Raw genomic sequence first — 11,785 nt, forward strand, 5'->3', positions numbered from 1 at the left:
GGCTAGCATCTTACCATTGTGTAACAAAACACCTTTTAGACTTGTTTTATTGGAGTCAATAAAAAGTCATCATTCTTTTTTTTCCATAAGAGGTAGCTCCTAGCTTTATAACTACTTCATGTATATTGTTACAATATGCTAAGGATCCTTCTTGAACAAAATATGGGCTTTTTCTCAATTTCTGTAGAAACTGGTTGATGTTCCTGGAGCTAGCAAATTCGTTTCACGAAGTCTGGATGCTAGAAGTTCTGAGGCATCTTTGGGAAAATTAAGGTCTCTTACTAAATCATTTAATTCCATTTGATTAAATAGTTCTGGCCTTCTTTCGGTTTCAGAAGTGAAGTTGACATCAGTGGAGTCAACTACAGCCTGCTCCGAATGTTTTGTAACCACAAAACTACCACAAATATAACAAAAATAGTCTGCTTTATTAACACAGTGTCTCCTTTCCATGGCTCAAAAAAAACACAACGATTACGAAACACGGCAAAACACTCTCTCGAACTGTTAAACAATGACTGGTTTTTACGGTTTTTGTTAAGTTCAGTTTACGGCTGCAAGAGCGGACTCGCGGTTTTACGCCAATTAAAAAATATGTTGCCACAATTCAGTATTTTAATTAAATGTTTTTCAAATATTGGTTTTTGTCATATTTATGCTAAAAAACTTTTTGCAGAATTTTATATACCGGGTGGTGCGTCGCCGAACGGAACATAGGAAATCCTATGTAAATTTTAAGGGGGTCAATTATTGGCTTCCCTGTACATTTTACAGAAAAAATATAAGATAACTTTTTGAAGGGACCAATCTGGCAAACCCTCGTGCAAAGTTTCAAAAAATTTTAATAAGCGAATCTTGAGTTATGCAATTAAATGTAATTGCAAAATTACCAAATTTTCGGTTCAGGTAAAACCAGACATCAGCCACCAGCAAACAATTTGTTATAAGGCTTTGTCAAATCTGACGTACAGCCGAATACAAGAAATGTTTTTTTTTTTCGTTTTATCAATCTCACAACCATACAATCAAAGTAAGACATGTTAACATTACTTTTTTATCTAAACTTATATTTAATATAACGATGAAGTTAAACCAATAACAATTATTATTATCGATTATTAAAAAAATAATTTTATCAGACTTAGAATTTAATTAAACCAATAGCAATATCTGAAATATTTTCAATTTATTTTCCCATCAAGCCTATCTGGTCCATTTCAACCATTAAACCTATTGTTAGTAAATTCGAGTCCAAAGACATTGCAATAAATAATTGTAAATGTTTAACTCAGAAGATCAAAAATAGATCCGAAAAAGAGAGAACAGAACTCTTAATATTTTACTAATTGTGAAAAAATAAAATAAAATAAAATACAATAACTTTTTTAAAAATAATAGAGAGTGACATAAAAACATCAATTAATCAAATGTGTTAACGCACAACCATGAAGATATAATAAGAAAATGTAATAGTGGACTGTATTTTAGTAAATGATATGGTTCAAAGGAATTGTACGTTACATACACACATGGTTTTAAATGTTTGAAGTAAAGGGCACTTACCAATGGTCTTCTGTCTTCACTGTAGATAGGGACGTCCCTTTATATAACTACCAACTTCATAAGCCTTGCTCTCACAACCAAATACTAATTAAAAAGGTCCTTATTTTAGGTTTCGTAAAATTGTTAGATCCGGCACTCACGTCGTTCTTAACCCGATTGCTAGTCAATTGTCTCTGCTTTTACCTTGCTGGTAAAAGTGCCCAGAATATACCAAATATGTGTAGTACATGCGCGATTAATAGATTTTAACAATTATGATTTAGCGGTGCGCTAACATTATCGGCCGCCAAAACACACAGTGTTTTCAGTGGGAAAAAATATACTCTCGAACAGAAAAATAAACAACAAACACCAGCATATTGTATACCCATGTAAAACTAAAAATATAAAAATAAAATTCTGAAATTACCTATTGAAAATTCCCTATTAAATTCCCAAATTCAATAGGTAAGACTTATAGACTAATTAAATTGTTAATTTTCAGGAAGAGGACACAGTTTAATAACTGGTCTCTTAAAATTGCCCACTGAAGTTTTAACCGTTGCAACGCGAATTTGTCCGTCTTCACCGGGATGCAGTTCAATAACGCGACCGAGAGGCCATTTTAGTGGCGATTTTAAATCGCTCTGAATCAAAACTAAAGCATTAAGTTTTATTGGAGTAGACGGATTTGACCACTTGTGGCGCTGTTGCAGGGTGTTTAAGTATTCGAAAGAAAATCTCTTCCAAAAATCAGCGTGTAATTTTTGTATAAGTTGCCACCTAGACAGTCTATTTATATTCAAATGACTTAAATCGATGTCTGGGATTCCAGAGTTTAGAGGCTCGAGTGTTAGAAAATGAAAAGGTGTTAAGGGTAAGAGATCATTAGGATCTGTAGATTGTGCCGTAAGAGGACGTGAATTTAAAATGGCCTCGATTTGACAAATTAAAGTTGACATTTCTTCAATAGTCAGTTTTTGGTCTCCAACCACTCTTAAAAAATGGGATTTAAAACTCTTAACTCCCGATTCTGCCAACGCGTTGAAATGAGGTGAAAGAGGAGGCCCAAGGTGCCAACGAATTAAAAGTTTCTCTGAAGCTTCCTTGGAAAATTCTACAAGTTGATTTTTAAAACCTATAAAATTACTGCCCTGGTCGCTCCAGCAATCAGTTACAGTGCCACGTCGTGAAATAAATCGGCGAAAAGCCGATACAAATCCTTCTGTAGATAAGGTCGTTGTAAGTTCCAGATGAATAATTTTGTATATTGTGCAAACAAAAACGCAAACATATGACTTAAAAACCTTTGCACCGCGGTAACGATAGGGAGTTACATAAAACGGACCACAAAAGTCGATTGCTATGTGAGAAAATGGCTTTAACTGATTGATTCGATGAAATGGTAAATTTCCCATTGGAGGGGGCTGATATGGTTTTGGTTTTGTTCTAAAGCAAAGTAAACACTTTGATAATAATTTTTGTATGACATGTTTAGCAGAAATGATCCAGAATTGTTGTAGTAATAAATGGTGGAGGGTTTTTAGGCCTGGATGCAAATGTTGGTTATGGGTATACTCAATAACTAGGTTAGTAAAGGGATGAACTTTTGGTAATAGGAGAGGATGCTTGGCAGAGTAGGGTAAGTCTGAATTTTGAAGACGTCCACCCACACGCAGCATTCCTTCCTTGTCAATAAATGGTGAAAGTTTTCGATAAGGTTTTGGAATAGGAACATCTTTATTTAGTTTAGAAATAAGATCAGGGAATGACGAAGTTTGGACATGTTTAATTAAGACAGAGTAAGACTTCCACATTTCATCTGGACTCGGATTTTTATACAATTTTGTAGTATTTTTCTTAAAATTCATTTTTACTCTGAGACAATATGACAAAATGCGTTGAATTTTAGGTAATGACGAGAACTTATTGATAAGAAGATCCAAAGTATGATTCTCAACAGTCGTAGTAAAAACCTTGCGTTTTTCCTCCATATTTACAGCGCTAAAATCCTTTTTTGGAAGATCCCTTACACTATCGGGCCAACTACTTTTTGGATGCCAAAGAAAAGCAGGGCCCTTCCACCACAAATCATGATAGATCAATTTAGAAGCTGTTAAGCCTCTGGAAGCACAGTCAGCTGAATTAATAGCTGATGGAATATAATACCAAGATGAAGAGGGGATTATTTTTTGTATATGATTTACTCTGTTTCCCACAAAGGTCTGCCATCTCTCTGGAGGAGAGTTTAACCAGGCAAGAACTATTTGGGAGTCAGTATAGGCATAAATATTATTGATGGTAATATGAGTAGAAGAGGTGTGTATGACAAAACTCACCAGATTGCTTAAAAGAACCGCGCCTAGTAATTCTAATCGAGCTAGAGTTTGACGATTTGAAATTGGTGCTACTCGAGACCTTGCGCAAACCAAAGATACAGAAATTTGATTACCACCTTCTACCCGAAAATAAACTACTGCGGCGTAACCTTTGTTAGACGCATCACATATGGCTATGATGTCACAAGATCTGTTTGCAAGACTAATTTGCCTTGGAAGTTTAAACTCTGATAACAGGGGAAGTTCAGATTTTAACTCGGTCCATAACTTTACTAGAGGTTCTGGAGGAGTATCATCCCAATCTATTTTTAAGAGCCATAGTTGTTGCATAATGTATTTAGCTAATAATAAAATAGGACAAAGAAGACCTAAAGGATCAAATATTCTTCCTATGACCTGCAAGATAGTATGTTTTGTACATTCAGATTCATGTGGTTTGTATTGATAAGTAAATATGTCACTTTTTGGATGCCATTGAAGGCCTAAAACCTTGATAAAATTTGGTTGTTCTTTGTCAAAAGAAAGAGACATTTGGCGGTCAGATTCAGGGACTGCAGCTAATAATTCTGGACAGTTTGAGGCCCATTTGGCCAACTGAAATCCACCAGATTTCAATAAGTCGATTAGCTCCCTTTGAAGATCAAGGGCTGAAGAAATAGAAGGGCTAAATCCGAGAACATCGTCAATATATGTATTTTGTTTTAAAATACGACTTGCATTGGGAAAGTTTTCCTTTTCGCGTTCTGCGAGTTCATTAAGGGTCCTTATGGCAAGAAAAGGTGAGCTAGACACTCCAAAAGTAACTGTATTGAGTTCATATTCGCGAATTGGATCCTTTGCTGAGAATCGCCACAAGATTCTTTGAAATTTTCTATGTTCCGGGGTTATCAGGATTTGTAAAAACATGCGTCTTATATCGGCTATGAAAACTATCGGATAAAGACGGAAAATAAGTAATAAAGAACTCAAATCGTTTTGTAATTTAGGACCAGGTAGCAAAGTGTCATTAAGACTAAGACCTTTAGGACCCTTTGCCGAAGCATCCCAAACAACACGGAGTTTAGTGCTAATACTATCCGGTTTTAGTACACAATGATGTGGCAAATAACACGAAATATTTGGTTTGGGCAAGTTAAATGGAATAAGAGTCATATATTCATGATGAATATATTCATTTATAAAATCTGAGTAAGAATTGTATAATTCAGGATTTTTCATAAGTCGGGATTCAAGAAGTAAAAATCTTCTGAGGGCTTGAGGATAAGTATTTCCTAGGTCTGGTTCCGATTCTTTAAAAGGAAGGGATACCATAAACCGACCAGTAGAGGTTCGTTTGACAGTTTGGCTAAAAATCAACTCAGCCCTTTGATCATCCCCTGAAATTAAAGGAGCGGAAGGGATTTTTTCAAGTTCCCAAAACTTGGTCATTATTAACTCAAGAGGTTGAGCTTCTGAGTTGTGAAGAAAATAAGAAGTCGTTTTCGAGGGACAAGAATTATTGTTTACTTTACCCAAAACAATCCAACCGAAGACGGTCTCAATAGCCGTAGGCTGACCAACTTGGCCAACAATTTTCTTTTCTTTGAGTATCTCGGTAAAAACTTCGGCCCCCAATAGTAAATCAACTGGACTAGAAATATAATAGGATTGATCAGCAAGTTTAAGCCCTTGTAAGTGTTTCCATTCATCGTTTTGTAAAGTAAATGAAGGCATGTTTGAGCATAATTGTGGTACAACAATGGCTTCAAAGGACAATAAAGGATTAACTTTCCACTTTGGTTTTATGGTACAATGAGCTATGCCCTTTGAAGTGAAGGATGACATTTGATTTAAACCAAAAATTGAGGTTGTAAATTGACGCCTTGGAAGACCAAGACGGCGAAGACAGATTTCTGAGATAAAGCAGTTTTGACTGCCATTGTCAATTAAAATTCTTATGGGTTGATAATTCCCTTTACCATCCATTATCTCTACGACAGCTGTAGCTAGAAGAACAGTACCTTGAATAGCAAAGGTATTACCACAATGGGTATTTAGATTATCGTTAGTTTGGTGGGTTGTGGCATAATTAGTAGTAGAATAAGAGGGTAGGTTTGAAGCATTAGGTTCAGAAATATTTTTAGACATATGAATTAATGTATGGTGTTTACCATTGCATGTCTTACAACGATATGTTGAAGAACAATTTTGAACAGAATGAGATGGGTGTAAGCAGTTTAAACAAAGTTTCTTCTGCTTAACAAATGAAAGGCGATCTTGCGAATTTTGCTCTGCGAATTTTGTGCATTTTGTAAGTACATGTAAGGCATTACAAAGAAAACACTTAACGTTAGGATTAGGTAAAGCATTGTTATTAGATACGTAGGCTGAAAAGGCAGTAGCAGGTTTATTATTGGACTTGAAATTCGGGTATATATTTTGTTTGGTATTTGGCTGAAAATAAGATTTGTTAGATTTATTAGATATAGAATGTTGCAAAGACTCTAAAGCTTTACATTTATTTTCCAAAAATAAATATAAATTCTCATATTTTGGAATTTCAACTTGACTAAATTCTATTTCAAAACTTGTTCTTGTAGGTATATCTATTTTCTCTAGTAGAATAAAAAACAGTAAAAAGTCCCAGTTTTTTGTTTGAAATCCGAGAGCATTCAAGACTGCTAAAGACTCTGAAAATGTATCAATCAAATTTCTTAGTTCTTTCGAGCTATCATTTCTTAGTGTAACTGACATTATTGCATGAATTGCATTAGAAGCCATAAGCCGTTTATTTTGATAACGACTGATTAATTTATTGTATGCGATATTATAGTTATCATCTGTGATAGCAATGCCTGTTAACAGTTTCAAAGGCTCTCCTTCAAGAAAAGAAAATAAATACTGTAGTTTTTGAACATTGCCTATGTTATCATTGTCGTGAACAATTTGGTTATACAAATCAAAAAATGTTGGCCAAGATTTCGGATCACCCTTAAAGGTAGGCACACTTAATTTATGCAATTTAGCATTTGATTCAACTCGAACAACATTGGAAGAAGATTGATCGGTTTGCAAGCAAAGTTTGTTGTAAATCCTTTTACATTCGTAATAATTCTTCACAACATCTTTCTGAATTTTGTCTTGAGTTTTATAATCCTCATCAGAATCTTCTGGGATTGCCATAATGACAGAATTATGGTACTCTCCAAATTTTTCATAAATTTCATCCAAATCGGTATACCTAACTTTAAAGTGCTCCATGTATTGCGGACTTTTTTCAGACTCTTTAGCGAAACGATGACATTCAGCTATGCTATTAGTAAGCACATCTCGTTTCTGAATTGCCTTTTTTAAAGACATTTTTTTTTCTTTAATAAAAATTTTTTATTTTAATTTTTCCCTAGTTTTTTTTTTTTTTTTTTGATAGCTATACCTACTTAAATTACCATAAAAACCAATAATCTAAGGCTATAATAAAAATAAGTCACTTGAAAAGTACGCGAAAAGAAAATTAATAAGTTTTGGGATCAAATCTGCTACACTATACTAAAGCTTAAATTCAGAGCCTCGCGGTGCGAATTGACCGGAGTCGAGACTGTGAAATGCAGTAAAACGCGGGACAATTTCTGCCGCGGGATGATAATTTACTCGTCTAAAATAAATTTCAATGTCACTGACGAGCGGTGATCGGTTTTTTGAGAGACATTCAGAAAGGATCGGAAACGAACGAATGACGAGTACCGGTGCGCGCAGCGCTTTGAGCGGAGTACGGATTGCACTACACACTACGTAAAATTTTTAGAATAGTTTTGAAAAAAAACTTGTTTATATGTTTTGGAGACTACAATTATTATTTTTAATTTTTTAATTTTTTATTTTATTTTTTTTTATTTTATACGGTCGAAGGCACCAAAATGTTAACGCACAACCATGAAGATATAATAAGAAAATGTAATAGTGGACTGTATTTTAGTAAATGATATGGTTCAAAGAAATTGTACGTTACATACACACATGGTTTTAAATGTTTGAAGTAAAGGGCACTTACCAATGGTCTTCTGTCTTCACTGTAGATAGGGACGTCCCTTTATATAACTACCAACTTCATAAGCCTTGCTCTCACAACCAAATACTAATTAAAAAGGTCCTTATTTTAGGTTTCGTAAAATTGTTAGATCCGGCACTCACGTCGTTCAAAACCCGATTGCTAGTCAATTGTCTCTGCTTTTACCTTGCTGGTAAAAGTGCCCAGAATATACCAAATATGTGTAGTACATGCGCGATTAATAGATTTTAACAATTATGATTTAGCGGTGCGCTAACAAAATGTTCAAACAACCCCCCATTAACAGCTAAACAATATCCTAACCGATCATAAAATTCATTTCTAACGTTACTAAGTTGATATTGGAAAATTTTGTTTAGATTGTTTAGGTTTAGATTCTCAAATTTTACACTTTTATAAATGACACTTTTTAAATGACCCCACAAAAAGAAGTCATTCGGTGAAATATCAGGCCACCTGGCTGGCCAAAGTATCCGGTACCGTGGACCAATAATATTGCCGTTAAAAGCATTTTCCAAGCACTCTCTAACCATACGGGCATTATGAGCCGGGCAACCATCCATTTGGTACCAGATCATTTGATCTTCCTGAACAACTTCTTCCAAGGCGGGTACAATTTAATATTGAAATAAGTCCAAATAGGTTTCAGCTGTTAGGTTATAGTCCATAAAAAAGGGTCCAATGATATGGCGTCCGATAATTCCCACGAATACATTTGTTTTTTGGGGATATTGTGTCCGAGTATGAACAAAGCGATGTTCATTTTCTTATTCATTGTTCATTGGCTCCAATACCGGCAATTCTGAACATTTGGTTCATTGTTGAGGGTAAATGTACATTCATCGGTAAAACAAATATTTCTTAAACAATTCCTATCATTATTTGCTCTTTCCATCATTTCAAAACAAAATGCCATTCTTCGCTCTTCATCTCCTTCCTGCAGCTCTTGATGTTTTTCGAATTTATACGAATAATATTTGTGTTTTTTTAAAGTGCGCAATACCGTTGTATGATGTTTATTTACCTCTTGCCCAAGAACCCTCGTACTAACCATCTTGTTTTCCTCCACACTCAGTAGAATATTAAGATTTCTGTTCTCTCTTTCTTCGGCTTTATTTTCAATATCCTGAGTTGAACATTTACAATTATTTATTACGATACCTTTGGACTCGAACTTATTGACAATACGTTTAATAGTTGAAATAGACTTGGAATGGGCTTGGTGAGGAAATAAACTGAAAACATTTCAGATGCTGCTCTAAAACTGTTTCCCGCATAATGCCACTTAATTATGGCTATTTTTTCGTCGATTGAATAATTCATACTTGTTTTCAAATATCGACTGTCACTGATTTATTGACACTTTTCCCCACGTCAGTGACAATATTCATTTTACTGGTGCCCGTTTGGTTTTACCTGAACCGAAAATTTGCTAATTTTGCAATTACATTGACATTGGTCTCTTCAAAAAGTTATGTTATATTTTTTCTATAGAATGTACAGGGAAGCCAATAATTGACCCCCTTAAAATTTACATGAGTTTTCCTATGTTCCGCTCGGCGACGCACCACCCAGTATATTATTTTCTTATAAAATAAGAAATTTTATTGAGATATCAGTTTGTAAAAAATAAGGATGTTATAGGACAAAACTAAGGTCAGTTTCGGATTTAAGAGGTCAAAATTAGTTAAGAAGAGATGTTGATTCAAAAACATCCATTTTGCTGTAGACCTGTGTAATACTCACAACTCTCATATATGATCAGACGAAATTCACATGCAAGTCAAAGCACAAGTTTTCAGTAAACGTGTGGTGTGGTCGATCATTATTTTGGCTCACACATTTTAGAAAATCGTCTCACAGGAGAGAACTACTTATTTTTTTTTTGCGAAATGTGTTAAAAGCATTATTAGAGGAAGTTCCTTTAACCACCAGAATGTAAATGTATTGAGCTTTCGCACATTTCGCTCGTTAAGTCAATCATACTTGGACCAAGAATTTTCAGGACTATGAATTGGTGGCGATGGTCTCATTAGTTGGCTTCCAAGATCTTTAGACCTCACACCACTTGACTATTGTTTGTGAGGCTGGCTTAAAAACAAAGTGAAAGTCGACAATCGAAGGGCCCTAATTTTACGCATTACAAATGCGATGTTTGTCAAAAAAAATGAATCACTTACAGAAGCAACAAGAGCCTTTTGCAGATGAAGTATAACGTGTTTAAAGGATAATAGCACTATTTTTGAACATCTATTAAAATAGCGCTATAATTAAAACCATTTTAGGAAAATTAATTTGTTTGTTCTACTTTAATTACGCTATATTTTGAAAACAAATGAGAATCGCATAAAAACATATAGGGTTTTTAAAATTATTTTAACGTGTACAATACTCACCTGGAGTTTCGTGCGTTCCTCCCGACTTACGATTACGATTTCAGAAAATATAATGATTTCAGAAAAATCGAATGGTCGAATGAATATAAGTTTCGATATCATTCATTGTTTCATTATCATCTGAAACCTTTTACTTCGCCCCAAATCCCACTACGTCGTAAAACTTCAATAAACTAAGGTCAAGAAGGCTCACTTCAAATAAAACATGTTTTACTTAAATAATTGTCATGTGCATTTAATTCTTTAAATTATTTTTAGAAATTTACTCTCAATTAATTTGACGGACTGCAAAATAGGTGATGAAGGTCTTAAGACTTTATTGTCAAGTTTTGTGGAATTCTCTTTAAATTTAGATGAGTTGTACTTTAGACGAAAGATCCGGATGGAATATTATAAATTAACATCCAACTTGAAAGTAAATAAAAATATGAGAGATAATATCGATACTTTGACGTAACTGTAACGTTTTTTAGCTACCTGTGTTTTATAGCAACACAATATCTGAGGCAGAGATCAAAGGTAATATTTACTGAAAATAGTAATTTAAATTTCACAGATTTCTTAATTTTTTAAAGATAAACTGGCAACGATAGAGGCCTTGCTTAGCAAACATCCTCTTATTATTGAGGCCTATGAAGAAAATGGAGAGATAATTTGTAAAGGAAATTATAGTTTAAGACATTTCAACATTGCCTGTAAGTTCTTTCATTTTATCTCCATTATGCTCTACTTATTGGGATGTATGTTCCATAGATAACCCATTAACCGAAGAAAGTCTTAACCTTTTAGTAAAAACCCTTATGGAGCAAAATTTACTGCATGGTAACGGAAAAGGCTTAACACGGATAGTGCTTGACGGAACACCTTCACATCTGGATGAATGTGAAAACGTAAAAAATACAATTTACGATTTATTGGTTACCAAGCGTATGCGGGTAAGTAGTTCTTTGTCGAACAGCTTTACTGCACAGAACCGAAGTAGTTTGAGAAAGATCAGGAAAGCATCAAACGGTAGCAGTACGAGTCGTAGTGTCCAGTCAAGTAATAAAGACAAGGAAAGCATAATAACAGCCTCCCAATAAGCTGTTTACTCTTTTATTTTCTAAATATAAATGTTTACATATTTTAAATATTTAGATTTTTATTGTGAAAACTGGGTGTTTTATTTAATCTAAAAACGTAGAAATCACGTTGTTTTTTTTCGGCAAAAATAAGTCTAGTGTCTCTCTAAATTATATCACAAAACAATTTTACCACTAACCAAAACTGTTTATTTTATACTCGATACGTGCTCTTCACACAAACTTTGGGAGAAGATTAGAACTCGAAGTTTTAGATCAGTATTAATATTCTCCTGAAGATACTAACATCGTTATCGCAACCTGTATCGAGAATAAAGTAAAAAATTTTGGTTAGTGGTAAAACCACGAACTTAATAAATATACCTGGACTGTCAATACAAT

The 11,785-nt window shown here is 34.2% G+C and overlaps 1 protein-coding gene across 1 annotated transcript in view; it reads left to right on the top strand.

The window, feature by feature from the left end:
* Positions 1-11,404, top strand: part of LOC126736816 (uncharacterized) — a 32,384-nt gene extending 20,980 nt beyond the window's left edge. The window contains exons 6-9 of the mRNA XM_050441373.1: positions 10,581-10,737; positions 10,796-10,841; positions 10,898-11,017; positions 11,076-11,404. Coding sequence (XP_050297330.1) covers positions 10,581-10,737; positions 10,796-10,841; positions 10,898-11,017; positions 11,076-11,404 — 652 coding nt within the window. The remainder of the gene's footprint in view (positions 1-10,580; positions 10,738-10,795; positions 10,842-10,897; positions 11,018-11,075) is intronic.
* The last annotated feature ends 381 nt before the right edge of the window (positions 11,405-11,785 follow it).

This window comes from Anthonomus grandis, chromosome 5 (genome assembly GCF_022605725.1).
Source record: "Anthonomus grandis grandis chromosome 5, icAntGran1.3, whole genome shotgun sequence".
In the NCBI taxonomy this organism is placed as follows: Eukaryota; Metazoa; Arthropoda; class Insecta; order Coleoptera; family Curculionidae; genus Anthonomus; species Anthonomus grandis.